The 26,804-nt window shown below is 37.8% G+C and overlaps 1 protein-coding gene across 6 annotated transcripts in view; it reads left to right on the top strand.

The window, feature by feature from the left end:
* Positions 1-26,804, top strand: part of septin7a (septin 7a) — a 58,970-nt gene that overhangs the window by 19,128 nt on the left and 13,038 nt on the right. For 3 of the 6 annotated variants that reach the window (XM_077196546.1, XM_077196543.1, XM_077196542.1), the window contains exons 2-6: positions 97-193; positions 8,151-8,257; positions 24,148-24,248; positions 24,393-24,527; positions 25,769-25,886. In XM_077196546.1, the coding sequence (XP_077052661.1) occupies positions 97-193; positions 8,151-8,257; positions 24,148-24,248; positions 24,393-24,527; positions 25,769-25,886 (558 nt within the window). Of the gene's footprint in view, positions 1-90; positions 194-8,150; positions 8,258-24,147; positions 24,249-24,392; positions 24,528-25,768; positions 25,887-26,804 lie in introns of all 6 variants that reach the window. The other 3 variants (XM_077196545.1, XM_077196547.1, XM_077196544.1) reach the window with 2 other exon arrangements.

Here is a 26,804-nt window from a genome sequence, read left to right as displayed (position 1 = left end):
CATGGATGGCCTCCTACGTGTTTCTTATTTGTAGTGTTTTGTCAGACTAGCGTGACAAAGCCGTTGACTCTGTTTGGTTTTGGTCTACAGCAACAGAAGAACCTTGAGGGGTACGTGGGATTCGCAAATCTCCCCAACCAAGTGTACAGAAAGTCTGTGAAGAGGGGCTTTGAATTCACTCTCATGGTCGTCGGTGAGTAGCTTCTGTCCAGTTCATCCCACTGCTGCCCACTGAATTTTAATTTTTTCCCTTAAATTAAAGCTCATTTGTCATTTGAGGAGAATTATAACCAAATCCTGCAACAACCGTTTTTGGAATATCTGCCAGACCTTTTATTTCATTTAAAGGTCATTTTTGATAAACTTAAAAAATGTTCCTTTTTCCTTGGAACACAAAAGAAGAAATTGGAGCTTGACATTTCTAATTCACTGGAATTAGAACAGTTTGTTAAATTTCTTCTTTTATGTTTCACATAAAATAAGGTTATATGGTTTTGTACAACTTGACAAGAGTAAATGTTGACCAAATTTTCATTTATGGGTGAATTAACCCTTTAAAAAAAAACATTGTATGTCCTTTTGAGGTTTGCGACATATGGAAAAAAGTTTGAATGAAACTTTAATAAAAGTTTCAAAAATAGAAGGCTGGTGACCCAGCTTGCATTGCTATGTGGATTATATGCACTCATGTGTCTAGAGGTATATGGTTTCACACGGCCCGCTTCATGCCAGGCGCTGGCAGCTGTGTGCTGAAATGCATTAGTGATGGATTTCACATGGAAGAACAGAACGAGAGAACAGGGCTCCAAGAAACTCGCATTCGAAACAAATGTGCTTCCCATTCTCCCATGGACCTGGGTTTTTTCCCCTCCTTTGGAATGTGTGTATGTGTATGTGTATGTGTATGTGTATGTGTGTGTGTGTGTGTGTGTGTGTGTGTGTGTGTGTGTGTGAGTGTGGCCTTGTGGGTGGGAAGTTTCCTGTAATCCCATTCATTCAGCCTGGCCTGAGGACTAGTATCTACATCCACCTTCAGCTCTTCAGACTCCAAACACAACACAACCTGAAACTGTCACTGACGCCCACCTGGGGTCACCTCACGTCCTGCTCATAATGGAAGTAATCCAGAGCAGAAGCTGTGTTTCTGTCAGTTTTTCAGAAATCCATCTCCACAGGATTTTGGGAGGAGTGTTGGTGCAGCTACGCCCTGGAGTTTCCCCCTCTGCTGCACACTGGGCAGGAAACAAGCTTTTAGATGGCAATTTGGTGTACAGCGTGTAATTAGAATCGCAGGATAATTGAAGAAGTGCAGCGCTGTCAAACACTTCCAGCTCTTTCTTTGGATGATAAAGATACAGATGTTTTTGTTCAGAACATTTGTCTGTTCTTAGTGGGTCGTACAATGTGGTATTCTATGGTTTTAGACCTGTCTGTTGACTGGCAGTGGGGTTGAGTCATGAGTCTGGTGAAAGTCAATATTTACCAATCATTAACACATTTACTAGCCATTTATAAGGATATAACCCCCCCCCCCCCCCATTTATTATAAGTGCTAAGGATTATGAGATCTGTAAAGCTTTACTTGCCTATGATTGCTGAAAAATAATAGTTGGATTTGTATTTTAGGTTTTAAACTGTTAGACAAGATGTTTTTACAGTGGTTGTAAATCAACACTGTACACAGTACTGATACTGAACCTTTAAAAAAAAAAAGTCAGGCACAATCAAATGGCGGACTGCAGGACCAGACCCTTGCTTTGTTCCAAGAGCACCGCGAGACATTGATAACTGTAGCACCATTTTAATGTTTCTAGTTAAAGTAAGCAGCGCCTCAAAACAACGGAGCAGTTCACACCACAAGCGCTCAGGGTTGATTATGGTAATGATCTTTCGACTTAAAAACTTAAAAGCGCTTTATTCAAGCTCTTTCCGTTCTGTGCGCATTGTTTCTCTCTCGCTAAAGACACAAAAGTACCACAGATGGCGCAGTTATTTATTTTTATAACAACAGTAGCAGAAACACCGTGAGCAGTAAAATAGATGGATACTTTCGATAATACACTGTAAATATAAAAATAATGATAGCTTAATAAAACAGCTGATCTTACCTTTTAATATTCATATAATGGGGTTAAATAATGATTAAATGTTTGTTTTTTTTAATAGAAAAAAACTCCGATACCACTGCTTTGGTGCTCACTACTGGTGCCCAAATGGACATTTATAACTATTCCAATAAAGTGGGACAGGTATGACGTCACTTTGTAGGCCCACCGACAGTTAACATCACACTGGTTCCCTCGTTGAAAACCCAATAGATTTTTATAATAGGCTTTTGGATTATTGCTAAAAACCAGCTCTGTGCTCTACAAAAGTTTATGATACTTGCACGTTTGTCTATCAAGATAATTATCACATATGAACACAACTTTTAGGATTTTTGAAGCCTAAATGCAGTCCCCAGAAGTAAAAAGCTAAAGGTAGGCTATAAACGAACTACACCACGTTCCCAAGAATTCAACGTCACCACCACTAAGCTTCCGACAACTCTTTCAGTTTTTATCTTAAAACATTTTCCCTGGACGTTTCAGTTAGAATAGTTTGTAAGAGCACAATTATAAACATAACAAGGCTGTTATGGACTGAGTTTACCTTTTCGGGGTGATGATATTTAATGTCCCCGACAGCCTCTGTAGTTCCATTTAGTCATTCGCCCTTCTTCAAGACGCGTAACAGCTTCAAAAAAATCACGAGTGGGGTAATATTGATGTTTTATTTCGTAGAATAAAACGTGAAAGTGTCTTGAGCTTGTGTTCACCACAGACCTTATTTCAGCCATTTAACCAAAACCACATTCGTTATTGTTTTATTTTATATATATATATATATATATATATATATATATATATATATATATATATATATATATATATACATACACACACTGTATATATCTTTCTGACAGCACACATAAACGGATCTTCTTTCCTGCATTCTGGTTTTATCCGAGCCAGTGAAAGTTCTTTGGAAGTTGGTGGTGAACTCTTTCCCTGCCAGCACAGGCCTGAGCTTTTCCTGCTTCCCAGCTTCCCCCACCCCTATCATTCGATGGGGAGTTCCTCTGGAATAAGCCCCCTGGTTTACACAGCTGTGGGATATTTCCTTTAAAGGAAGCGTGTTGGACCCTTACCGATCCGCCTGGTGGTCTTTGGGTTGAACTGCTCCAGTGGCATGAATCTCACCCAGCTCTTCTCTGGCTTTCCCTAACACTTAACATCTCTTGTTTAGATTGCCTCCATTGAAACACTTTGGACTTATTGTAGTGTTTGCTGTGTCTGAGAAGTGTTCTGTAATGGTTAATGTTGTGAAATACAGGAGGCTAGATGGATGCTTGTTTTGTGTTGTTTTTCATCTGCTCAAAGCAGGCCTGTTAGGATTTGATCGCACAAACAGTGAGTTTCGTAATGCAGAGAGACAGGGCGGGTTACAGATACCGCAGTTTCGCATTTTTGGGCGGCTGACAGGAAAGCCCTGATCTATCATCATTGTTGACACCGAGTTTAATGAAGGACTCTGTAATTAGCTCTAGTGTTAACATGGTAAACCTTCTGCCCATTGTAACCTTGTTGTTCATTTATCAATGTCTTTCTCTCCTTCCTCAAGGCTAAACTCTGTCTGTATGTGCACTTAAATTTCTTGCATGGAGCGATTTAGAGTTTAACTAAAAGGAAAAGTTAAGAAAAAAAATGTTGTCATTTACTCACCGTCATGATGTTCAAAACCTATATGGATTTCTTCCTACAATGAAACTAGAACGTACCATTTTGTACATTCTGTCAATTGCAAGTAAATGGAGAAAACTGACCAACCATAAACATTCACATTATTTTTATGAAAAAATATTTTTGTCTGTTATAATATGTTTGCTACATATATGCAAAAAAAAATAAATAATAATAATAATGTAATAACTGTTTCAGACACAAAAAAGTGAACCTGCACCTCTCACAATTGCTTTGTAATGTGGTTCCTCATATTTTCATTTTGGAGGCTTAATATTTCACACATGGATCACCGAAAGAGAAAAAAATTCTTATACAGTATATGCTTTTGATGGTAAAAATTCAACTCAATCAGATGTTTTCTTTACTGGTAGACACAAATTTGCGCACATCAGCATTGGTCAGACTATTATTCTTCAAATCTGCGGATTCTGATTTGGTGTGAGGGTTTTTATTTATCAGCTAAAAAAAAAAAGACATTCTTAAAGTTTTTCCAACAATTTCTTTATAGCTGTTGTGGACTTTGCTGTTCTGAACAGGCTTTTATATTAACACTGTGTATCAAGTTTTGTTAAGGTTGAGTTCAGGACATCTAGGTCAATTCATGAATAATGAGTGACACCAGGCCATTTAATTTACTAATAACTTTGCTTCAGAGAATCAGAATTATTTTGATAACTTTTTGCCACCCTTATCCTTGCTGCTGTGTGCCTACTTTGTTAGAGATCTAACCAACAGCCTAGAAAGAGTTTGAAAAAGCAGGTTTTAAGAAAATTCTAATTGTCCGAACATCTTATGGTGTGAAATAAAGTTATGATCCAAAATGCAAATCGCCCTATAGTGCCTTTAGTGTCAGGTGGGTGTCTGTCTGTGCTCCTGAGTAGTGGTGCATGATTAGAACCTTCCTGCCAAGTTTGGGGTGTCTATGATTTATGGTCTCTGATACCCATACATTTTTGGGGATGAAAAATAAAGAAAAAACTCAAACTCAGTAGGGTACCAGCACGTTCTGTGTTTGGACCCCTAAATATACAATCTACTCCTGCAACGCTGCCAACCTGCATCTTGCATGAGCTTGCGTTTCCGGTCTCTCGCATTCACATGCAAATGAATGGAAGTCAATGAAGTGAAAAGTGTAGTGTGATTTTCCCTTTACACACTAAAGCCAATAGCCAATTGTTACTCTTATCTGATGTTTGCTTTTTTAATTTTTGAACCCTGCATGAATCACAGAATAAGCAGCAGAATATTTACATCGTTCCTTTCCATACAATAAAAATTAATGTTAATGGCTGCTGTTGAATTCCAATAAAGGACAAGGAAACGCAGCTCTCAAATCTTAATAACACATTACTCAAATCTTGCTTACACAATATTCAAAAACACAATTTTTACACATTTACATTTTTTTTTCTTTCTTTTTTTTCTTTTAGTTGGCAGAAACAACGTAGTTTAGCAAAATTGCAGCAGCATTTATCCTTTCTGGAACTTGGAAGCTCTTGTCCACTATCATAGTATGGAAATGAACAATGTGAAGAACTTACTTTTTTTATATTGTAGAAAGAAAGTCATACAGATTTGAAGTCACATGAGGATGAATTAATTGAGTATAATGTTTATTTTTGATGAACTATCTGTTTAAAGATTTTGTACTAAATTAGTGTCCTTAAACGGCCTCAAGTTACGATACCATAACTCCTACAAGCCACAATTCCATAAAATCTTCTTCTTCTTTTTTTATGTGGATGTCTTGTAGCAGGGAAATTCTTCACTCTGGCAGCCCTATTATTCAGTACCATGTGTCTTCCAGCAGTAACTCCACCATCGTGATGTTTTTCTGGTCTCTCAGCTGCACTGGTTCCAGTCCAGAGAAGGGCAGAAGTGCACCACTCGCTGTCTGATTTTATTGTTTCCCTAATTCATTATGACATTTTAAAGAAGACTGTATTTCACTCAGTGTTTTCAAAGATCACATTCAGAGAGCAAACTAAATCCTGTTGGTTTTGTCCTCATTCTGCTCAAAGACAGCAGTTGGTTTTTGCATCCCTCCAGGCTGTGAGTGGAAGATGTTTCTTTTGCAATGGTGAGGTCACTGTTGTTCTGCCCTTCTGGAAAACATTTAGGATTTGAAAAGAAGCGTTTCTTTGTTTGAAGGTTTTCTCCTTGTTTTATGTGCTGCTTTGGCTGGCTGTGGAAGTGGCACAGGGTTGGGCACTTGTTAAAGGTCAGGAGAGAAGCCCAACACTCTGTGCCAGCATGCACCCAGTTTCCTTCACACTGTCCTCTTTGTTCCAGGCCTTACAGGAACCACGTTGCCACGCATCCAGTTGATGGATTGCTCACGGATGCTTGGAGGAATTGTTCTGTGAAAAAGTCAATTGTTGTTGGGAGACGTGCATTGTGGGGAAGCACTTGAAGTGTGTGGAAATCAAATGTCAGCAATATTTTTGTGGGAGGAGTTACCTTTTTGGCACATTACAAACTACATGTCATTTATACATTTGCTCCGAGTAATTTTTAGGTTACTCCAGGTGGTTGCTAAGGCATTTCTAGATGCGTGCTAGGTTGTTTTGTGTAGTTGCTTGTTGACATACACTACCGTTCAAAAGTTTGGGGTCAGTATTTTTTTAAATTATTATTATTTGAAAGAAATAAACACTTTTATTTAACAAGAATGCATTAAAAGATTTCTATTACAAATACATGCTGTTCTTTTGAACATTCTATTCATCAAAGAATCCTGAAACAAAATGTAGTATGGTTTCCACAGAATGTAGTTGCATAAGTGTTTTCAACATTAAAAATAATAATAAATGTTTCTTGAGCTGTAAATCAGACAATTGGAACGTGACACTGAAGACTGGAGTAATGGCTGCTGAAAATCCAGCTTTACTATCACAGAAATATATTAAATTTTAAAATATATTCAAGTAGAATACCTTTATTTTAAATTATAATAATATTTCACAATATTACTGATTTTACTGTATTTTCGATCAAATAAATGCAGCCTTGGTGAACACTAGAATTCTTTCAAAAACACTTAAGTTTTATGGACCCCATACTTTTGAACAGTAGTGTAAGTCATAAGAGTTCACCCTCATGATGGATTTATTGTCCACTAGGTGAAAAATCGTAAGTCTAGTTGGTTAGAAAAGTTACCGCGGCGTGTACCTTTTCTAAACAACCCGGATAATTTGCTTAAGTTTGTGCTATGGATATGACTAACTTCTTCAAATAATCCAGCACAGTTTAACACTTAGGGTTAAAGGTTAAGTATGAGCGTTGGAAACGCCACAAATAAAGTTTGTCATGTTTTTTGAACATCCTCTTTGTTTATCTTGGTTCTCAGCACACCCTCTGGTTCTTCTCCTGGTGTGTAGTTTATCATGTTGAGTCTGAGTTTCAGACTGTTTAAAATTTCTCTCCATTTATCCAGATAAATAGTTGTATTCTCTTGTGGTTCATGGAATTTCACAAATTTCAGATGCTCTCTGCGATTCTCAGACTTAAGCTGGGAACAACCCCATATAAGTTCATGTCATAGCTGATTACATTATGCCACTCCTCTAGACTGATTTCCTGTTTTTGGAGTTAAGTTTAAAAAGCTGAAACATCTCAGACATGCCAAGTGCTGAGTTTGGTAGGTTTGCAATGATGTTCTTTATAGGGCCCGGTGATCTATGAATCGTGGAATCCAGTTCTTAAAATATAATTTATTGTAGAACGTGGAATGTCACAAAATTTGAAAACCTCCGTTGTGGGGTACTTCATTTAAATTAAATAGAACAATTCCTTTAACGAAATACTTTTTTTGTATCAATCACATTTTAAAAGATTGCAATTTTTTTTTATTTATTTTTTTTATTCGATTACCACAGTTTTTCAGTGGGGGTGGGGGTATTTTGTAATTAATCACAGAATCCAGAAAAAAAAAGATGGTGCCATTATTGTAATTTTTTTTGTGTGGTTTGTAATAAATCACAGAATGCCAACAAAAATCAAAATATTGAAAATGGAATTTGTATTTTTTTTATTTTTCGTCCCATTATTGTTTATTTATTAAATTGTTAAAATTGTATGAATGCAGTTGATTATACATGCTGTTTGATGAATAAAACTTAAACCATTCAAATGGAATTTGGAATAAATAAAACATATTTAATTGTCCCCTAGCTTTAGCAAGCACCATAAGTTACTCAAAGTATTTAATCAAACAGGCATGTAAGAGGAGAATGTGTAGAACATTGCGAATGATGGCTGTTGTGGAAATCTACAGACTCAAATTCTACACAGTCCTTGTTCACAAACAACAGAAGTGATGAGTGAGTCACGTCCTGACGTAATGTCTTATTCTCTGTCCTGCAGGAGAATCAGGTTTGGGAAAGTCTACACTCATCAACTCCCTTTTCCTGACAGACTTGTATTCACCTGAGTATCCCGGACCCTCTCACAGAATCAAGAAAACAGTTCAGGTAAGATCCACTCAGTATATGGATGTATCCTCTTTTTACCATGAGATCACTATAAACGCTACACTGACGACATATTTTGTTGGCCAATCTGGTCATCCAAGTTTTCATCAACCTGGTTCCCTCAACAAAAACACACTTGGAGTTTTCCGTTGGCTTTTGGATTACTAAAGTTTGCTTCTTACATTTATACATGTTTAAGCCTAAATATAATCTACACAAGTAAAAAGCTAAACGTTGTTTATAAACAAACTTAAACCATGATTGCATGACTTCAACGTCACCACAATTAAGCTTCCCACAACATATTGATGTAAAAATTAAAAAAAACATTTTCCCTGAAATGTTGAGTTAGGAGTGTTTGCAAAGGAATGATTATAAACACGGTGAGGCTGTGAAAGTGGACTAGTGGGTAGATGAGTTTACCTGTTGGGTGTGATGCTGTTTAATGTCTCAGACATCCGCTGTAGTCCCATTTAAACACTTGTTAGCTGCCATGATATTACTGGTGTATTTTATGTCATAGAATAAAATGTGAAAATATCTCTTCCTTGTGTCAAACACAGACCTTATTTCAGGCATTTAACCAAAAACCCATTAAAAAAAACCCACTGACTTCAGGACGATGGAATCAGAAGTGTAAAAATCAGAAGTGTCACGTTTTTGGGTTTTGGATTACAAAAATGTCATCCTGCAGCCCTCTATAGAGCTGTTTCTCACATCTGGATCACATATGCTTCAGTCTACCATGTGTAGGGCTGAATCTTTTGCAAAATTGGCAGTATTCTTGCATCAGACTAGTATCAAACCTTTACTTAGGATCTCATGCTAAAGACAGCTTCTCATTTCTCTAAAGGCGCTTTTCCACTGCATGGTATCGCTCGGCATGGCTCAGTTTTTGGCGCTTTTCCACTATATGGTATGGCTCGGTGCAGCTCACTTAAATAGTACCACCTTGGTTGAGGTTCCAAGTGAGCCGTACCGATACTAAAATGTAACGTGTAAACACTGCAGTCGCGTTTACACGGCACAACTATAACGATCAGTCTATATTCCCACCCACTTTGAAGCAGTACTAAACTGCAATGGAAAAGCGAGTCGAGCCGTGCCATGCAGTGGAAAGCGCCACAAAGCAATTTCAGTCCTCGCACCTTTCCACTCTGCACAGTTTGCATGTCTCTCTTATCTGACACATCTAATTCAGATCATCAGCTCGTTAGAAGAGAGCTGCATGAACTCGAGTGCCTCCCGATTGAAGGAGTCCCTACGCAGTGTTCCCTACTCCCTTAGCATTGGAAATCTGTTGAAGCTGAACTTTGGAACGCAGCGAAATGCAAAACTTTTCCCATGAGCCTGCGTTTCCTGTCTGACACATTTGCATGTGTTTGAATGGAAGTCAATGGAATGAAAAGTGCAGTGTGACTGCCCCTTTAATGTAATCTGTCATATTCAAATGCCTAAACTGAAAGATATAATATAAAAATAAGCGCAATTTGGTAACATGCCTTTTTATCTGGTTTAATGCATAATCATGATAGTTGTCTTATAACTGTTGCGTCTTATGCACTTTACACCAAGGAACAGCAACATACAAACACGCCTGCTTCGGATTGGATTCTCCCTTAATGGCGAAATACCCTTTTAAGTTAACTTTGCAGCACATATATGGTTAAATGGAACCCACCCCTCAACTGAGCGTGTCAGATAAGAGAGACATAAAAAATGTGCAGAGCGGGGAGGCACAAGGACTAGAATTGGGAACCCCTGCTCTACAGGAAGGAATATGTGATGTGACCTGCTGCTAAAATACTTAACATCAGCTGTCAATCCAGTGAGCATTAGAACAGAATTGACAGGGAATGGCAATCACTATCAAACACAGATGTGAGCCATGACCCCTTACAGGCTTTTGTGGTATGTGGTTTGTCAGCTATTGTAAAGAATGCAGTGATTGTTGTTTTTTATCTTAAACTTTAGATTAGTACATCTTTGAGGAACACTATGCAAAAGATTGAGATGATTGTTACATTCTGTAACTGTGCCATCATATGACTGTCATGACACAAAGATCTGTTTGCACATGATGTACTGAAATCTTTTGAAGTCTCACAGAAATCAACCCCATCTACTTGATGTTCAGGCAGTTAGCTGTCCCAAATAGCTTTACTGTATATTATGTAGCCTACTGTGGCTAAACTAGGGTAAACAAATTAGTTGTGATTTTTCTGATTAAAACTGCTACTGCGATAAAAAAAAAAAAAAAACTCCCGGTTTGCTGTGCTTGTTTGCAGGGCTTTACAATTTGGCCAAATTTTGTGATATTATATATCAATATGGCTAAATAGTAGTGATAATAATAATATTAACACGTGTAAATGAACACAGTGCTGCGCTTCACACTGAAACACACATAACATATCACTACAATACATAATAGAAATCATATGCACAGTAATTACTTTAAATACTGGGCCAATTTGAAAAGTATTTGTACTTGGAAATCGATAATAATAAAATATACTATAAATATATTTATAATTAACTACTTTATATAGGGGTTGTATTGGGGATTTATATGACCTATATTAACGGCACAAACTGTATTATATATAAACCTGGAACATTAAATGTGGTCTGTTCCAAGATTAATTGTTGACTAGGGCTGGGCAATATTGCTGAAAATATAGCTCAGTTTTATGTGTTTTTGTTTCTTAAGCAGCAAATCAACATATTAGAATGATTTATAAAGGATCATGTGACACTGAAGAATGGAGTAATTGCTGCTGAAAACTCAGGTTTTCCAATGTAAGGGTTCTTCCATGAAATTTTCAGGAGACATTCATGGAGTCACTGCAAAACTTAAGTACTGACCAAACATTGTGCAGAAGAAAGAGAGAAAAAACAAGCAAAAAAACCCAACTGACTAATAAATGGGACATCAGCACATTACTGAGTTCCGGGTCTCAGATGTTTCTCAGGGATCACTCACCAGAACTAACCCAGCCACAGAAAATGAAGCCCTTTTAACAAACCAGACCACACCAGTTTTATAATTACAGGGGTCTCACAAAAATTCTCATTCCATTACATCAAACTTAAAGGGGGAAAATATATATGTTTATACACAAACTCAAATAAACACAAAAATCACATTTACCATAAAGCAATAATGAAAATACACTTAAGCATACACACACACAAAAAAGCATCATTTAAACACATTCGAATTAACACACAACCCCAACCCATTGTGTCTCAAAAACTACATTTCCCATTATTCCCAACCGAATAAAGGACACCAGGAAAGGCCACGCCCTTTTAATTCCAAGCCTGTGTTCCATGCTGCAGTCATGGATCCCGTCGGAACCACGGGTAAGATGTACAAATTCAAACAAACTTGTTAAACCCATATCTGTTGTGGTTTCATTTACTCACTAGCGTGCACTCTAGAAATAAATGGTTATTGGCTTTGCCGCTCTTTGAGGTTTAATGCGTGCTAATGAGACAACGTAGCTCCTCCAGTTCCAATGTTCGGGTAAAAGAAACAAAATAATTGCATAGAAATTTATAAATAAACGGACAAAAAAACATTAATCCCTTAGAACAAACGAAATATCAATTTAGCATACAAAAATAAAATACAAAGTAATCTAAAACCATTCAAATTAAATGTTCATTCAGTGTGGCCTTAGCCATCACAACCAATAAATTACATTTTACAATACAATTTGAGTGAGTGAAATGAGTTTATATGCTGATGCAATACCAGTCTAAGAATCTGAAGCCTCTGCTACCAGATAAAACTGATCGTATGTCTGGTCTGTGTTCTCTCCTGCACAATGAACCTGTGTGTGATTGTTTGCCTCAGAGAATTCTGGGAAGTGAGTCAGAGAATCAGCATGTGAGTGATTTGTGCAGGAGGAGAAGCTTCATCATTGACGCTTCACACTGTTGCGTCACTCTTGTCAAACTGAAGAGCTCAAGGTGTGTGTGTATAGATGTGTAATAGCTGTGATTATGATGGTACACGTTAACCACCTACTCTGTGGTCTGGCACCAGTGTCCTGACTATTTTAGGCCTGTGTGTGTTTATTTGGCAGCACTCATTGAGACTAGTTATGTTGTTTATGTAAAGTGTTGGCAGCTCTAACTGGATATGTTTCCCATTGAGATGTGAATACATTGTGACAGGTTGAAAGATGAGTGTGTATGTTTGTTCAATCCCTCAATACAACAGTTTGTCTGTTTGTATTAATCTCAAGTAGTATGTCAATACTGCTAATCGACAGTGAGTGAACTTGTCTGGCAACATTTTGAAGAAAATACTAGTGTATAAAAGGTACTGCAGACTTTTGCGGTCAGATATATGAGTGTGTTGAAAGCTGAGGGTTTGGCAGAGCAGTGATGTGTCCAGACCTTCATACCTGTGGACATCTGAACCGTTTTTTGCCCTCTGTGAAATCAGATTCTGACAAGAGATGCTTGAAGGAGCAGTGAAGCTCTTCATCACGTTTTTATCCTTCGTTCTGCTCCACCTTTTCTGTACTTTTCAGTGGAGCATGGATAACTCAAGCACTGACCTCTTTGAAAGAAAAAACAATAACATTTAGTTCATTTTCAAAACAAAATAGTTATATTTCATTGCGATTTTAAATGTACTACTAATCGTTCGTTAATGTTTTAATCGTTCAAATTAGAGTTTTTTGTTTAGTCCTGAAATTCATTGCAAATGGGTTTTTGTGTTGACTTTAAGCCAAACCCAAATTAGTAACTTCATTGGGGCTGGTGCTTATGATACTGTAAAGTTGCTTGGTTTCTGCTGCCATTTCTGACACCATATGTCTGACAATTGCTTGGGATATTTATCCAGACTATTTCACCACCTCAATTGCCTGCGTCAGGTGAGAAGAGGACAGCCCACGCCAGCTGCTGACAATTTGTGGCTTGGCCAATACAATCACTCTTTCATCAACAAAGGAAGTACAAAGACCAATCAAAATCGGTGGATTTGGTTTCCCAGTCCAGTCACAGATGGAATTTAAGACGGTTATAAAGTCAGTCAAGATGTTCTCACCATTTGTGCACAGTTTCTGAGTGATTACACTTGTGTTTGGTGTGGTGTAATTATCAGGATGATATCACTGATGTGGAATTGTTTCGTAAGACAGAAGACATGGGCTGGGTGATCACACCTCAGATTATTGTGATGCTTTTTTCAGGAATGTACAGCTAAATTTCTAGGCAGATCTTGACCACAGTTCCATATTACTTTGTCAGATTATTTCAGTTATTTCAAAGGTCTTTATAGACTACATCGGCAGAAGAACCAAAACCTACAAAGATATTGACTGAGCAAATAAATATGACAAATAATATAGGAAAATGACAAACTATTTTCCATCTAAATTCCCTTTTTATTATCAATGGAAAGCAGGCTTTCTCCCGCTCTCACTCTCAAACGCACACTCATACAATACAGACTCACGGAAGCTTGTTGTGTGCTGTTAGTCCTACACAAATGAGCATTTTATGGACAAAAACCCGACAAATGTCTTACAATAAAGTATATCTGAACAATGTCTTGAGGAATGATTAAATAATAAATTCAACAGTCCGTCGTCAATTACTCTTTACAATTTTCACAGTTCTGGCTCCTTTTAGTAATTTTGAGGACTAGAAAATGTATCATTTTGGAAAATAATTTCAGATTTCAACAAACAAATTAGAAACAAATTCTGTTAATTTCTTAAATATAAAACAACAGATGTACCTGTTTACATTATAGTTTGCTGTCTATCTTAACGCACTTTGTATTTAGTTTTTTTTCTCTCTTATGTCATTTGCCACGTCTATGAAACTGGATATATACATGAAAAGGTGTGTTTACAAAGACTTTTAATCTTAAGAATCAATAACATGCTTGTTTGTTGAGTCACATGCTCAGACAGTCTTGAAATTATCACATAGTGATTTCCAGACCTTTTCACATAGCGATTTCCAATAACATAGTGGTTTCCAGGCCTTTAAAATTCATGAAGATGAGTTAACCATAAACTAAACATTTCTTTTCACTTTTCTTCTATTTTTCTGTAATGGTTCATCAGCTTGTACAATCTATATACATTTATTGTCAAAAAAATGTATCTAGTAATCTAAACAACAAGAAAAGTTAAGGGAAAATCATGGAAATTCTCTTTTCAAAGGTTGACGTTTTTTTGTAAGTATGTTTTTAAAGCTCACTTCACAGTGAGCAAGTCCAGCTGCTTTCTTGAGTTATAAAGTCGAGTGTTGTTTCAGTCTGCCAGGTCTGAAGATGGGTAGCCCTCAGAGGTGTGATAAAATCATAGACAGGAAGTATTATGAGGAAGTACCATTGACTGTGTTAGTCTTGCGGTTTCTTGGCAAAGGCAGGTTATGACATGGCAAGGTGAATATCGAGCCCATGCAGTTATTTGTTCTTTTTCCTTTTCCAAACATTGTCACTTTCACGTGAATAAACGGTTGAAGTCTTCAGAAATAGATGATAAAACAGCAGCTCATGTTTGAATAGACGGCACAGCTCCACAGTTTCTCTGTCACAGCCTTCCTTAGCGTCAAGCCCAGCCAAGTGTTTTTTCAGTTGTTGCCTGTAGCATGTCTTCACTCATTTGCAGAGGAATCAGAGGGCTGCAGAGGAAAAACTGTCTTTCTGGTTTCTCAGCATAGCTAAATAACAGCGGTGCTATATCATCTACATGTCACTGCATGCTCATTTTTGCTCTTCCAATTTGTACAGGACCCATATCACTTCATGACTTCTACTTAAATTCAGCATTCTACTTAAATTCATCATTCTACTCAGATTTCTGCAGTGTAGTCTTACTGAGCGTAGGAATGTGTACGATCCTTTTTAAAGGGCATGGAAAGGGCATTTTAAATTTCCAAAAGCACAACTGGACCGGCCTGTCTGAAATTTTCATTGCTCAAAAAATACCAAACTGCATTGGAGCAAAACTTTAGTTTCCCCTTTGTTTTTTCTCTGCACCCTTGCAAGGTCCTGAAATCAATGGATTTGCTAATTATCTTACTGAGCATAATGCTAGTAGGCACCCTTAGGGGCCGTTCTTACTGAATGCATTGTTTCGGAGTTGCGAGAAGTAAATGGGGGAAAAAAGCGTGAGGTCTTTAGACTTGTTGGACTTATTTTAACTTGAGCACTGCTTTATTTTTTAAATGAGATGCCACAAAATACACAAGCACAATGGTCCGACGTGCATCTAGCCATGTAGAAAAAAAATTGTAAGCCATTGCACTTACGTTCAACTTTCAAAAAGACCTTTTTCAATTCCACAGCAGGCATCTTGCAAAAATGTGTTCTGTGTAAATGGCCTCCTACGGTGTTGCCAGCCATATTGGGTGCACTTTACTTACCAAAATACCTCACTTGTTGAAATGAGTCAGTTAGGCTCAATTTATCGAAAGGAATTAGACCATTCTCTGGGAAGTGAACACTTTTTGAAATGTGTACCCGCTAGCTTCGACCACAGCTTCTGCTTTGATGTTTACTTCAGTGCCAAGGGATATTAGCCCTGCGTAGGACACCACCTTCAACCACTTCTCTTAAATATATCAACGCTGTGCTAGATTCAATGCTTTGAACTTCACAAGCTTCATGAAATTCAACCTCTCACTTGCTTACTGCTAACAAAACTTTGTAAACACCGGACTAATATGATTTTGTGCAGTAGTCAGATTGTCAGTCAGTTAGAGGAAGTGCAAGGGGGAAAAAATTTCCCCGTTTCTCAGACCGTTAGCTACTTTTTATTTTGGTTTGTATCGTTTTTTTTATTTCTGAGAGACGCACGGTTGTGATGAAATGGAATAGTATGTGTCTCACGGAAACCAATGTGGTCAGCTGTACAGATGGAAGAAGTTAGTGAAGACTTTATGGGTTTATTACTGGAGCAAGGTGTCTCATTTGCACAGTTTTACAGCCAGGTGGTGAGAAAGGTGTCTTGCTAGGTGATAAATCACACTTAAAATGCTGTCTGTCTTTGCGTGTGCCATTATTAGCTCCAATGTTTGACATGCGAACCCAAACTTCACCTTAAATGTTCTGCAGTACACCTCACACCTCTTTGCGTGCTTGTTTTAGTGCCATGTCAGCCCAAAAAAAAACTATATATATATATATATATATATATACTGAACTAAAATTAGATCTAATACTTTTTCTATGTACACAAAAGGCCTATTTCTCTCAAATATTTTTCACAAATATGTCTAAATCGCTGTTAGTGAGCACTTCTCCTTTGCCGAGATAATCCATCCACCTCACAGGTGTGGCATATCATGATGCTGATTAGACAGCATGATTATTGCACAGGTGTGCCTTAGGCTGGCCGCAAAAAAAGGCCTTTCTAAAATGTGCAGTTTTATCACACTGCACAATGCCACAGATGGTGCGAGTTTTGAGGGAGCGTGCAATTGCATTACTGACTGCAAGAATGTCCACCAGAGCTGTTGCCAGTGAATTGAATGTTCATTTCTCTACCATAAGCCGTCTCCAAAGGCGTCTCAGAGAATTTGGCAGTACATCCAACTGGCCTCACTATCGCAGACCACGTGTAACCAGTCCAGGACCTTCACATCCAGCATCTTCAGTTCAGCTCAAGTTTATTGTCATATTAGTACAGAGTACCACAGCAATGAAATACAATGTGCCTTGGCACTCTCTCAGCACGAGTCAATAATAACAATTATAAATAACATTAAAACATCCAAACACAGTAAAAATATTAACTAAGCTCAAACCTCCTTTCTATCGTATTATCAGTAGCCTTATTACCTGAGGGTAAAAACTATCCCTGAATGTGCATGTCGGGATGCTCTGCAAACATCTCCCTGATGGAAGGTGGGAGAAGAGATTGTGTGCAGGATGACTAGAATCCTGCATAATACCTAGTGCCTTCTTAGTGCTTTGTTTCCAGTAAATGTTTTGAAGCGGTTCAAGTGGAACCTCAATAATTTTAGATGCATTTGTGACCACCTTTATCAGAAGATAAAGGTTACATGAAGTGGTCCTGCCAAACCAAACTACAATGTTACCTGTCAGTATATTCTCAATTGTATAGCGGTAAAAGTTTTGTAAAATGTTAAGGGACATACCATATTTCTTCAGACACCTCAAGGGACAGATTGTTTCTGCAAATTTCACAATACGATTAGTGGGATGATTTGAAATACAGGCATAGGTATACAGACTATACAATAGAGGACTGAGCATGAAGCCTTGAGGTGCTCTGGTGTTTAACACTATAGAGGCTGGGTATGTTAGAAAGTCCTGTATACACCTGCAGATGGAATTGCAGAGGCCCAGGTCTTACAGCTTAGGTATTAAAATAGAAGGTCTAACAGTATTGAAGGCACTGCTATAATCAACAAACAGCATCCTGACATGCGTATCCCTGCAATCTAGAGCACCGTATGTAAAGCCAAGGATACAGCATCATCCACAGCTCTATTTGATTTGTATGCAAATTGTAGTGGATTAGTAGAGACGGGTATGCTGTTGTTGATATATGCTTTTACGAGCTATTCAAAACACTTCATAATCACAGAAGTCAAGGCTACAGGTCTAAAATCATTCATACAGGTGGCAGTCGTTTTCTTAGGCACAGGAATAATGATTGATTTTTTAAAACATTTCGGAACCACACTTGACAGGTTAAAAATGTCAGTAAAAACAGAGGCAAGTTGGCTATAACATGTCCTTAAGACTCGCGGAGTAATGTCATCAGCCTCAGTAGCCTTCCCTATTTTCACAGATCAGTGTCAGTAACTGAGACCTGATATGCTTGCCTGCTGAACACTTCCCCAGTTGGAGATATGTCGGTGTGTGTATTCCCATTTGGAGGTACTTTGACATGCACATCCCCAGTTAGAGATGGTCCCAGAGTCAGTGCCTCGGCAGCTCATTTTAAATGAACATAAAAAATGTTCCAGTCATCTGGGAAGGAAGCGGAGGTTGTTGTGACGCTGCTAGTTTTGGCCTTGCAGCTAGTGACTGCTTGTAGGCCTTGCCAAACGCACCTAGAGTCCCCTTCAGAACAATATTGCTCTATCCCGGTGTTGTTTTTTTTAGCAGACTTGATTGCGTTCCTAAGCTCGTATCTCGCGCTCTTGTAACGAGTGTCATTCCCAGAATTAAAAGCCACTGTCCTCTCATGCAAGATCACCGTTTACCCACGGTTTTTCGTTGGGGTAAATGCGAAAAGTACGCGTGGGAATACAGTAGGGCTGTAGCTATCGATTATTTTAGTAATTGAGTATTCTACTGATTATTCGATCGAGTAATTGGATAAAAAATTGTGGTAATAAAAATAGATCCAAGGGAAAAACAGCCTTTAAAATGACGTAAAAATACAAATGGGTAACACTTTACAATATGGTTCATTAGTAACATTAGTTAACTACCTTACCGGTAGTTAACATACTAAGAATGAACAATACTTCTACAGCATTTATTAATCTTAGTTAATATTAATTTCAACATTTCCTAATAATGGTGTGTGTGTGTGTGTGTGTGTGTGTGTGTGTGTGTGTGTGTGTGTGTGTGTGTGTGTGTGTGTGTGTGTGTGTGTGTGTGTGTGTGTGTGTGTGTGTGTGTGTGTGTGTGTGTGTGTGTGTGTTTAAATAATTAAAGGTACGTGCTTCTCTGTGGGAAAAAAAACTATGTATTTTTTTAAATGATTCGCAGCCTTTGTGATTTCATGATAGCACTATGCTATATTATGATTGTAAATGGTTTTAAAAAGATTACGTAGTTATTAAAATCAAAGGTTGTATTTGTTAACATTATTGTAGCCTACTGTGAACTAACATGAACAAAAAATGAAACTAACATTAACAAAGATTAATAAATAGTTACAAATGTATTGTTCATGTTGGTTAATACATTAATGTTAACTAATGGACCTTAATATAAAGTGTTACTAAAATGTATAAGAACAAGCAATAATTATTTGTTCAAATAAAGTATCAAAGTAATCATATGGGTTTTATTGAACAACGCTGTTAAAATACACCATGTAAAATAAATGATATAAACCAATATAAACATAACTTATGTACATTAGGTAATAACAAATGTCGCTAGAGAGCGCCAACGGCTTGGTTACATTAAGGGATGATCAAATCCTTGTTTAATATTGGCCAAACAAAATTTAATTTAAATTTCAACTTAATCTTTAATATTTGGTCACTTCTGTACGATAGAAATGCAACATCATGCAAACTAATTTTGAACAAGAACATGTGCACGTCAAAACATGCAAACTCAGTGCAAGGGTTAAACTTTTATTTTGAAATCGCAATGAACAACAATTTGCATATATTTCAGAAAGATATTTATGTATTCTCCTGTGTTGGTGTAGATTTACAAATGAGTTGTGCTACGAATCTTGTGAAACTGCGTGCAGATGAACGTTATAAGCAGACAAACTCACAGCACGCAGAGATGGAGTTTGAGAAATCCGAGAGGCTGACACGCATATAAATGTAACTATGAAACGGCGTCAGAGGTTTCGCGTTCCAGCACATGCAGAGTCTCCGTAAAACAAAACACACAGCAATTCGCCAGATCTCACTGAACACTAACCCGGACGCAGGCTGTATTATTATACTAGTAAGTAAGGTTAACAATAACATGAATCCCGGTTTTCACTGTACAGGGCAGATGGCAGACAGCATGTATGGGCGTCGTGTGGGTGAGTGGTTTGCTGATGTCAACATTGTGGATCAAGTGGCACATGGTAGCGGTGGGGTTATGGTATGGGCAGGCGTATGTTATGGACAACGAACACAGGTGCATTTTATTGATGGCATTTTGAATGCACAGAGATACCATGACGAGGTCCGGAGGCATATTGTTGTGCCATTCATCCACCACCATCACCTCATGTTGTAGCATGATAATGCACAACCCTGTACACAATTCCTGGAAGCTGAAAACATCCAGTTCTTGCATGGCCAACATATTCACCGGACATGTCACCCATTGAGCATGTTTGGGATGCTCTGGATTGGCGTATACGACAGTGTGTTCCAGGTCCTGCCAATATCCAGAAATTTTGCACAGCCATTGAAGAGGAGTGGACCAACATTCCACAGGCCACAATCAACAACCTGATTAACTCTATGCAAAGGAGATGTTGCCACAAACAACCACCTGATCAACTCCATGCGAAGGAGATGTGTTGCACTGCATGAGGCAAATGGTGGTCACACCAGATACTGACTGGTTTTCGGACCCCCCCAATACAGTTAAACTGCACATTTTAGAGTGGCCTTTTATTGTGGCCAGCCTAAGGCACACCTGTGCAATAATCGTGCTTTGTAATCAGCATCTTGATATGCCAGACCTGTGAGGTGGATGGATTATCTCGGCAAAGGAGAAGTGCTCACTAACACAGATTTAGACAGATTTGTGAACTATATTTGAGAGAAATAGGTATTTGTGTACATAAAAAAAGTCAAAGTCTTAGATCTTTGAGTTCAGCTCATGAAAAATGGGGGCAAAAACAAGTGTTGCGTTTATAATTTTGGTTCTGTGTGTGTGTGTGTGTGTGTGTGTGTGTGTGTGTGTGTATATATATATATATATATATATATATATATATATAAACAAACAACAAAACGAAAGTAACAAAACAAAAGTAAAGTGGCAGCCCCTCACGGACAACTACCGCATAAACTAAAACAAAACGACAACAAAAGTCCAGGCCTGGTCCTCTCTCATCCTTCACTGTCATCACTTCTCCTTTTATCCTTCCGGAGTTCCTCCGTGGAACTCGAGACCGGTGTGACCGCATGTGACACTCATTAGCACTCGTGCCACCAGCCTCGCTCCTTTCCCTCGGCTCTCGGCCCCTCCCTGCTTGTCACAGTGACATTTGTCCATCCATATATCAGACCATCAAATTGAACTATTTATACACATGCAACAATTCTTTAAGAACATGACTTGAACTTACTTGTTGGTTTTTATAGATGCGCAGTTCTCTGCATTTTTATTAGCATTAAAGGTCAGAGGTCAGCAGTATGATGTGTATAGCATATGATGTATGTTGATGAGTGCTCATTGAGATCACAGTGAGACATGAGTGGAAAGCTCACCAGAAGAGTGTAGTTTGAATCTGAAGTCACCTGCTGACCACAGACAGTAAAGCGGACAGGAATCCACCACACGCCCAGCAGCAGGTGTGCGGCAGCAGGCATCGTCACGCTCGCCTGGAAAAAACACTCTTTGCATTCCAGAGCCGACGACCTCCTGAGAGCAATTTTTCCTAAATTCCTAGCCCTAAAATCATTTCTACATGTTTTTTTCTTTCCCTGTTTCTGTGGAGTTGGTTATTTACTGAATGACAGATCTTTGGTGGCTGCACGTAAGCCTTAGCGCATCGTGTTTCTCATGTTTCCAAAACATCCCCATGGGCACTCAGATAATGCTAAAGGTTTCGAAAACAATACCTCAACTGAGAAGAAAGTAATGTAGCCAATGTGCTCTCATGTTTGGTGTTTTTTCCCTTGGTAGGCTACTATGTTGCCTGAGGGTGTGAGAGTGTGCTTAGCAAGAGGATATTCACCCAAATTGTCTTTTTTCCGTGGGAAACAAAGATATTTTGAAGAGTATTCACACTGCCTTTTCCATTCTAATCCTTTCAAATAAGCCATTCAGTGCTTTTGTGAGGATTTACGTGGGATCAGATTACACCTGAAATTATAGTTGTTGTTTTTTGATGCTCGATGCCAATATCTTAAAGAGCAGTGTGGCCGATGGACGATATAAAGATGGAATATACATAACAATATTTAATCAGATAGTAAATACAACAATTCCTGAAATTAAAATTATATATTTTTCACCTGGTAGTTGTTGAAATAATTGGCAATAGATAATTTTAAAATCAATCAGCTTAAAAAATAATAATAACTTAATTTTTTTTTTAAATCAGTAAAATAAACATTTTTACTTCACACAGTCTTAACACACAACATGAAGGACAGATGTCATCCGTTTGAACTTGTACACTCTCTAAAAACAGCCTCGGTTCAGGATAAGTGTAGATCCTCCATCCCAGTTGCTTGGAACACGACGTTGGCCACATTTCTTTTTTGGGGGTTGTGCTTCATGAAATGAATGTCCTGCACTTGGCTTAGTGGTGTCCGTCCAAGCTGTGGAATGTGGAGCGCTGTTTAGGAGGAAATCATAAAATGCAGCCCTGAAGAACCCAAACCCAGAAGCCACAGTCCCAGACCACAGTCGCTTTATGGTGCACATGGAAAGGTGTGGGTTTGAGCTTGTTTTAGCTGAGGTTACACACATGTGGGCTGAATCTGTTGAGCTCGGACTGTTTGAGAATGTTTAAAGGGCTTAGAATTTCCTATCATTGATGGAAGAGTAAGACCAGATCTCAACTTTATTTAAGGTATCATTCTTGTCCATAGAGCAAGTTATGCCAAAGTTTAATGACTTTGGGTTAAGGTTAGGGTTAGGCTTAATTCCCAATCAGCTGTTCCACACTCGTATCAGAAGCAGAAAATCTTTGCTTTCCCTTTTTTGTGGCTCTTAATTGTGCTTCTAAAAACCTCTGAATGGTTGTTTTCAGCCCTGCAGACCCTGATATTGACTTCATGATTGAATGGAAACCTGAGTGTATGTGCTCATCTCGAGTTTTGGCCCTCATGATGTTTGCATATCCGCTTCAAATCCATTCTCTGAAAATAGCTTATTCATGTAGATCTAATTGGGGTTTTCTGCAGTTTCTTGTTTTGTGTCAAATATCATTCAGATTAGGGCTGCACAATATATATCAAAATATCGCAAATGTATATATCGCGATATGCATATCGCAACGGCTTGCAATTACTGGGTCATGAACAAAAGACAAGAGAAAAGCACTCGGTGCTCTAGGCTGAATAACTTTTGTAGCTTTAATAAGAATCCATATATATTTAATTCATACAGTGAAAACTAAGCATGGTTTTATTTTTACATTTGATTATTCAGTTTCTGTTGTTTAATAAACCTAATGTAGGATAACCTGAAACTGATTACACTGATGTTAAAATAACACTTATGCTACTGTAAAACACTGATGTTCACTTTCAAAAGTTGTGAGGGATATTGTCTTGTCACAAAAAGAATATGAAACATGCATGTAGGTTATATAATTTTAAATATAGTTTAAAGATAATTTAAGTTTATTTTACACATTTTAATTATTATCGTATCGCATATCGATTATCGCATTATTTAATGAGTTATCGCATATCGCACTTTTCTTCAATATCGTGCAGCCCTTATTCAGATACAGTGCTATGTTTAAGGACTAAAGACTTGTATTAGCATCATGATTGTAAGCTAAAGGTCTGTGTACATCAAGTCTGATTTTTATATCCATTTTCATTACAACATTTTAAAACAAAAAATAACCCCTTATAACTAGTACAAAAACATGTCAAACAGTAAGATTTCAGATCTTTTATTCATTCATTCAAGAAAGAAAGACATTGAGCCTTAACATGTTGGTTTTTGAGTACATTGAGGCTATAAACAATTGGAGTGAAAATAAGTGAAAATATGACAGTATGACAAGCAATTGCTGACTAATTATAAATTAATATAATAAATGCAACAAAATAAAAAAAGTATAGTATGTGAATGCAAACGTTTTCCTGAGAATAATGAATAAATTTGCATCAGAATTAGCGTGTGTTTTGGTCACATTGGATTTGGTGTGAACAGTGCTTAAGTTGTATGAATTTGTGTTTTTTTATGTGTTTTGCTAATAGTGATTTAATTTATTGTTGCTTTGTGGTCATGTGACTTATGTTGTCATATTTTTTGTCAGGTGGAGCAGTCCAAGGTGCTGATTAAAGAGGGTGGAGTTCAACTGCTGCTCACCATCGTGGACACGCCAGGCTTCGGAGATGCTGTTGATAACAGTAACTGGTACGTGTGATTTTGTGTATTTTCTGCATCTCAGGTGTAAACAGCTGAGAGTCTCCTCATATTGTTGCTAATAAATGAGGGATGGCTAATTTGTTTATATTATATTTCCATGTTAACTCTCAATGTTGATTATGTGTTCTGTAGCTGGCAGCCTGTCACCGACCACATTGACAGCAAATTTGAGGATTACCTTAATGCGGAGTCACGCGTCAATAGACGCCAGATGCCAGACAGCCGCGTGCACTGCTGTCTGTACTTCATCGCTCCCTCTGGTCATGGGTAGGCACTTCGTTTCAAGCCTTAGACGCACACAAATTCTGTATATTCGGCTTGTGCTTTTCTTTTGCTATGGAGGGGCTTTTAGAAGGGAGCTCTAAAGTGATGCCAAGTACATTAGGATTTATTGCACTGTCAGCGTTTTCAGACTAAGTTGTCGTCAGATGACTTGTAAAATCTTGTCCTCATCCGGTGGTAAAAAAAAACATAACCTGGCCTAAAACTTTCTTTGGCTTAAAGTCATCTTCTGACTGTTTTTGTCTGCACATCTAAGAATTAAAAAAAACCCTGAAAAGTCAGGAAAACATAAGTATATTTAGCTGTGTTTTTCAGGCAGTTTACTGTTGCCCATACTTGAGGTTTTGAATTTGAAGTCCCTAACCGTTTTATGTCTCAAAGCGATGAGACTTGTTGTTTTTGGTTCAGTCGATTTGTTTGTTTGTTTGCCTGGTGTTTTGTTTGATGTATTGTTTTTTTGTTTGGTTTGTTTGTTTGTTTAGTGTTGTTGGTGTTTGTTTTTTATTTTTGGTTTAGTTTTTTTGTTTTGGATTGTTTGGTTTAAATGTCCTCTTTTGCGCCATTTCACAACCCCATAGCAAAGTTTTAAAAACCACCTTAGCACACTTAAATACCCCCTGAACACCCTAGAAACCACATAGCAACGAACTTAACCATCAGTCAGAACACCTTAGCGAACCCATAGCAATGTCTTGGCAACCAATCAGATCTCCCCAGTACCTTAGTGGTTGGTTTTGCATGGAAAGGCACCATATGTCACACACAAGCGTTTCTCAGAGAATGAAATGCAAAAAATCACTAATCCTTCCTTTGAAATCCTACCCCCAGTTCCTCAGAAGGTCAATCTGGAAAAATGTCACAGTGCCCTCTCCTATTGAAACATTTAATTGAATCAAGAAACCAAAAAACACCATTTCACCTGCTGATGAGAATCCAGCGTGCATTTGTGTGTGTGTAATGGATAAAGCTGTGAAAGTTATACTGGCCTGAGTGGACAAGCACAAATGAATTTCCTGCCATTTATTTATTGCTCTTGTTGCAGCACATGTGGCTTTACTACGAGCTGAGTTACAAGTTCAGCCAAGCTGTCAAACAGCAGTGTAAATGTGATACCTCACTACTGCACTACAGAGGAGACCTTTGCGGCTGTTTTTGGACTCATTCTCAGTGTTTAGTTTGAAACGTTAAACCCTCATGCTCTTTCTCTCGCTCTCTCTGTCTGTCAGACTGAAACCACTGGATATTGAGTTCATGAAACGGTTACATGAAAAAGTGAACATCATCCCGCTCATCGCAAAAGCAGACACACTGACTCCAGAGGAGTGCCAACAGTTCAAGAAGCAGGTGGGTGTGCTAATGGCAAACACTGTACCCGTACACTTACTGTATAACAAGGCTTCTTGTCCTAAAAACATAACAACATCATAACTATGTTCAACATTTTCCACCCTGAGTAGGCTATTAGACATAAGCTGGTTGTAATCTGTGTTTAACGTCTTTGCCATGTTACTGAATCTTGAATAGGTGCTGGGTTCGGCACTGCACAATTAATGTGCAGGTGAATAATTTCAATTCATGTGCATAATTTCATAATTAGTTTCTTTTTTTTCTTTGTTGTTAAGGTGGAGGCTTTAAATAAGCCCTATTTCTGCCTCTCCCTGCACCGTATATGGATTGTACTTTCTTGTTTGAATGTATACATTTCATATTTGTGTAAAAAACTAAAACTGAACAATTAATCTTAATGAATAGTTGAATAGATATTAAACAATAGATGGAATAATTTTTTTTTTTAAATGTAGATTTTCAGCTGGCTCAGAACGTTTCGCTTTAATTCTGTGGTGCAGGTCACTAAATAGTGTGCATTGGGAAATGCAAGGCACTACGGTTTCACTTTTTAACATTCATATAATTCCAAACATTTCTAACCACTACAAGTTATTTTACAAATGTGACATCAGAACAAATTGAGGAACATAATACAAAAATGTTGTCAACTACAAACAGAAACAAGGATTTTCTATCAGTTATCCGCCAAACTTGAAGGTTTATGAGATCACCTTAGAATTCTCTGTTGTAGTGAAGCATTACTGCAGAAGTATGTTACTGTTAAGTATGGCAAGTATATCGTCAGGATAATTCACTGGTATATTACAAAAATACTCAGTCTGACTGGCAATAACAATGTTAAAAAAAAAAGAATACTTATCTACCAGTAATACATATATAATAAAAAATACATACATTTTTAATTGGATGGAA

The sequence above is a fragment of the Siphateles boraxobius genome, unplaced genomic scaffold, assembly GCF_051911475.1.
Source record: "Siphateles boraxobius isolate OS27281-9 unplaced genomic scaffold, OSU_SipBor_1 35, whole genome shotgun sequence".
Lineage (NCBI taxonomy): Eukaryota > Metazoa > Chordata > Actinopteri > Cypriniformes > Leuciscidae > Siphateles > Siphateles boraxobius.
The sequence above is the reverse complement of the archived record's forward strand: the minus strand, read 5'-3'. Positions and strand labels throughout refer to the sequence as shown.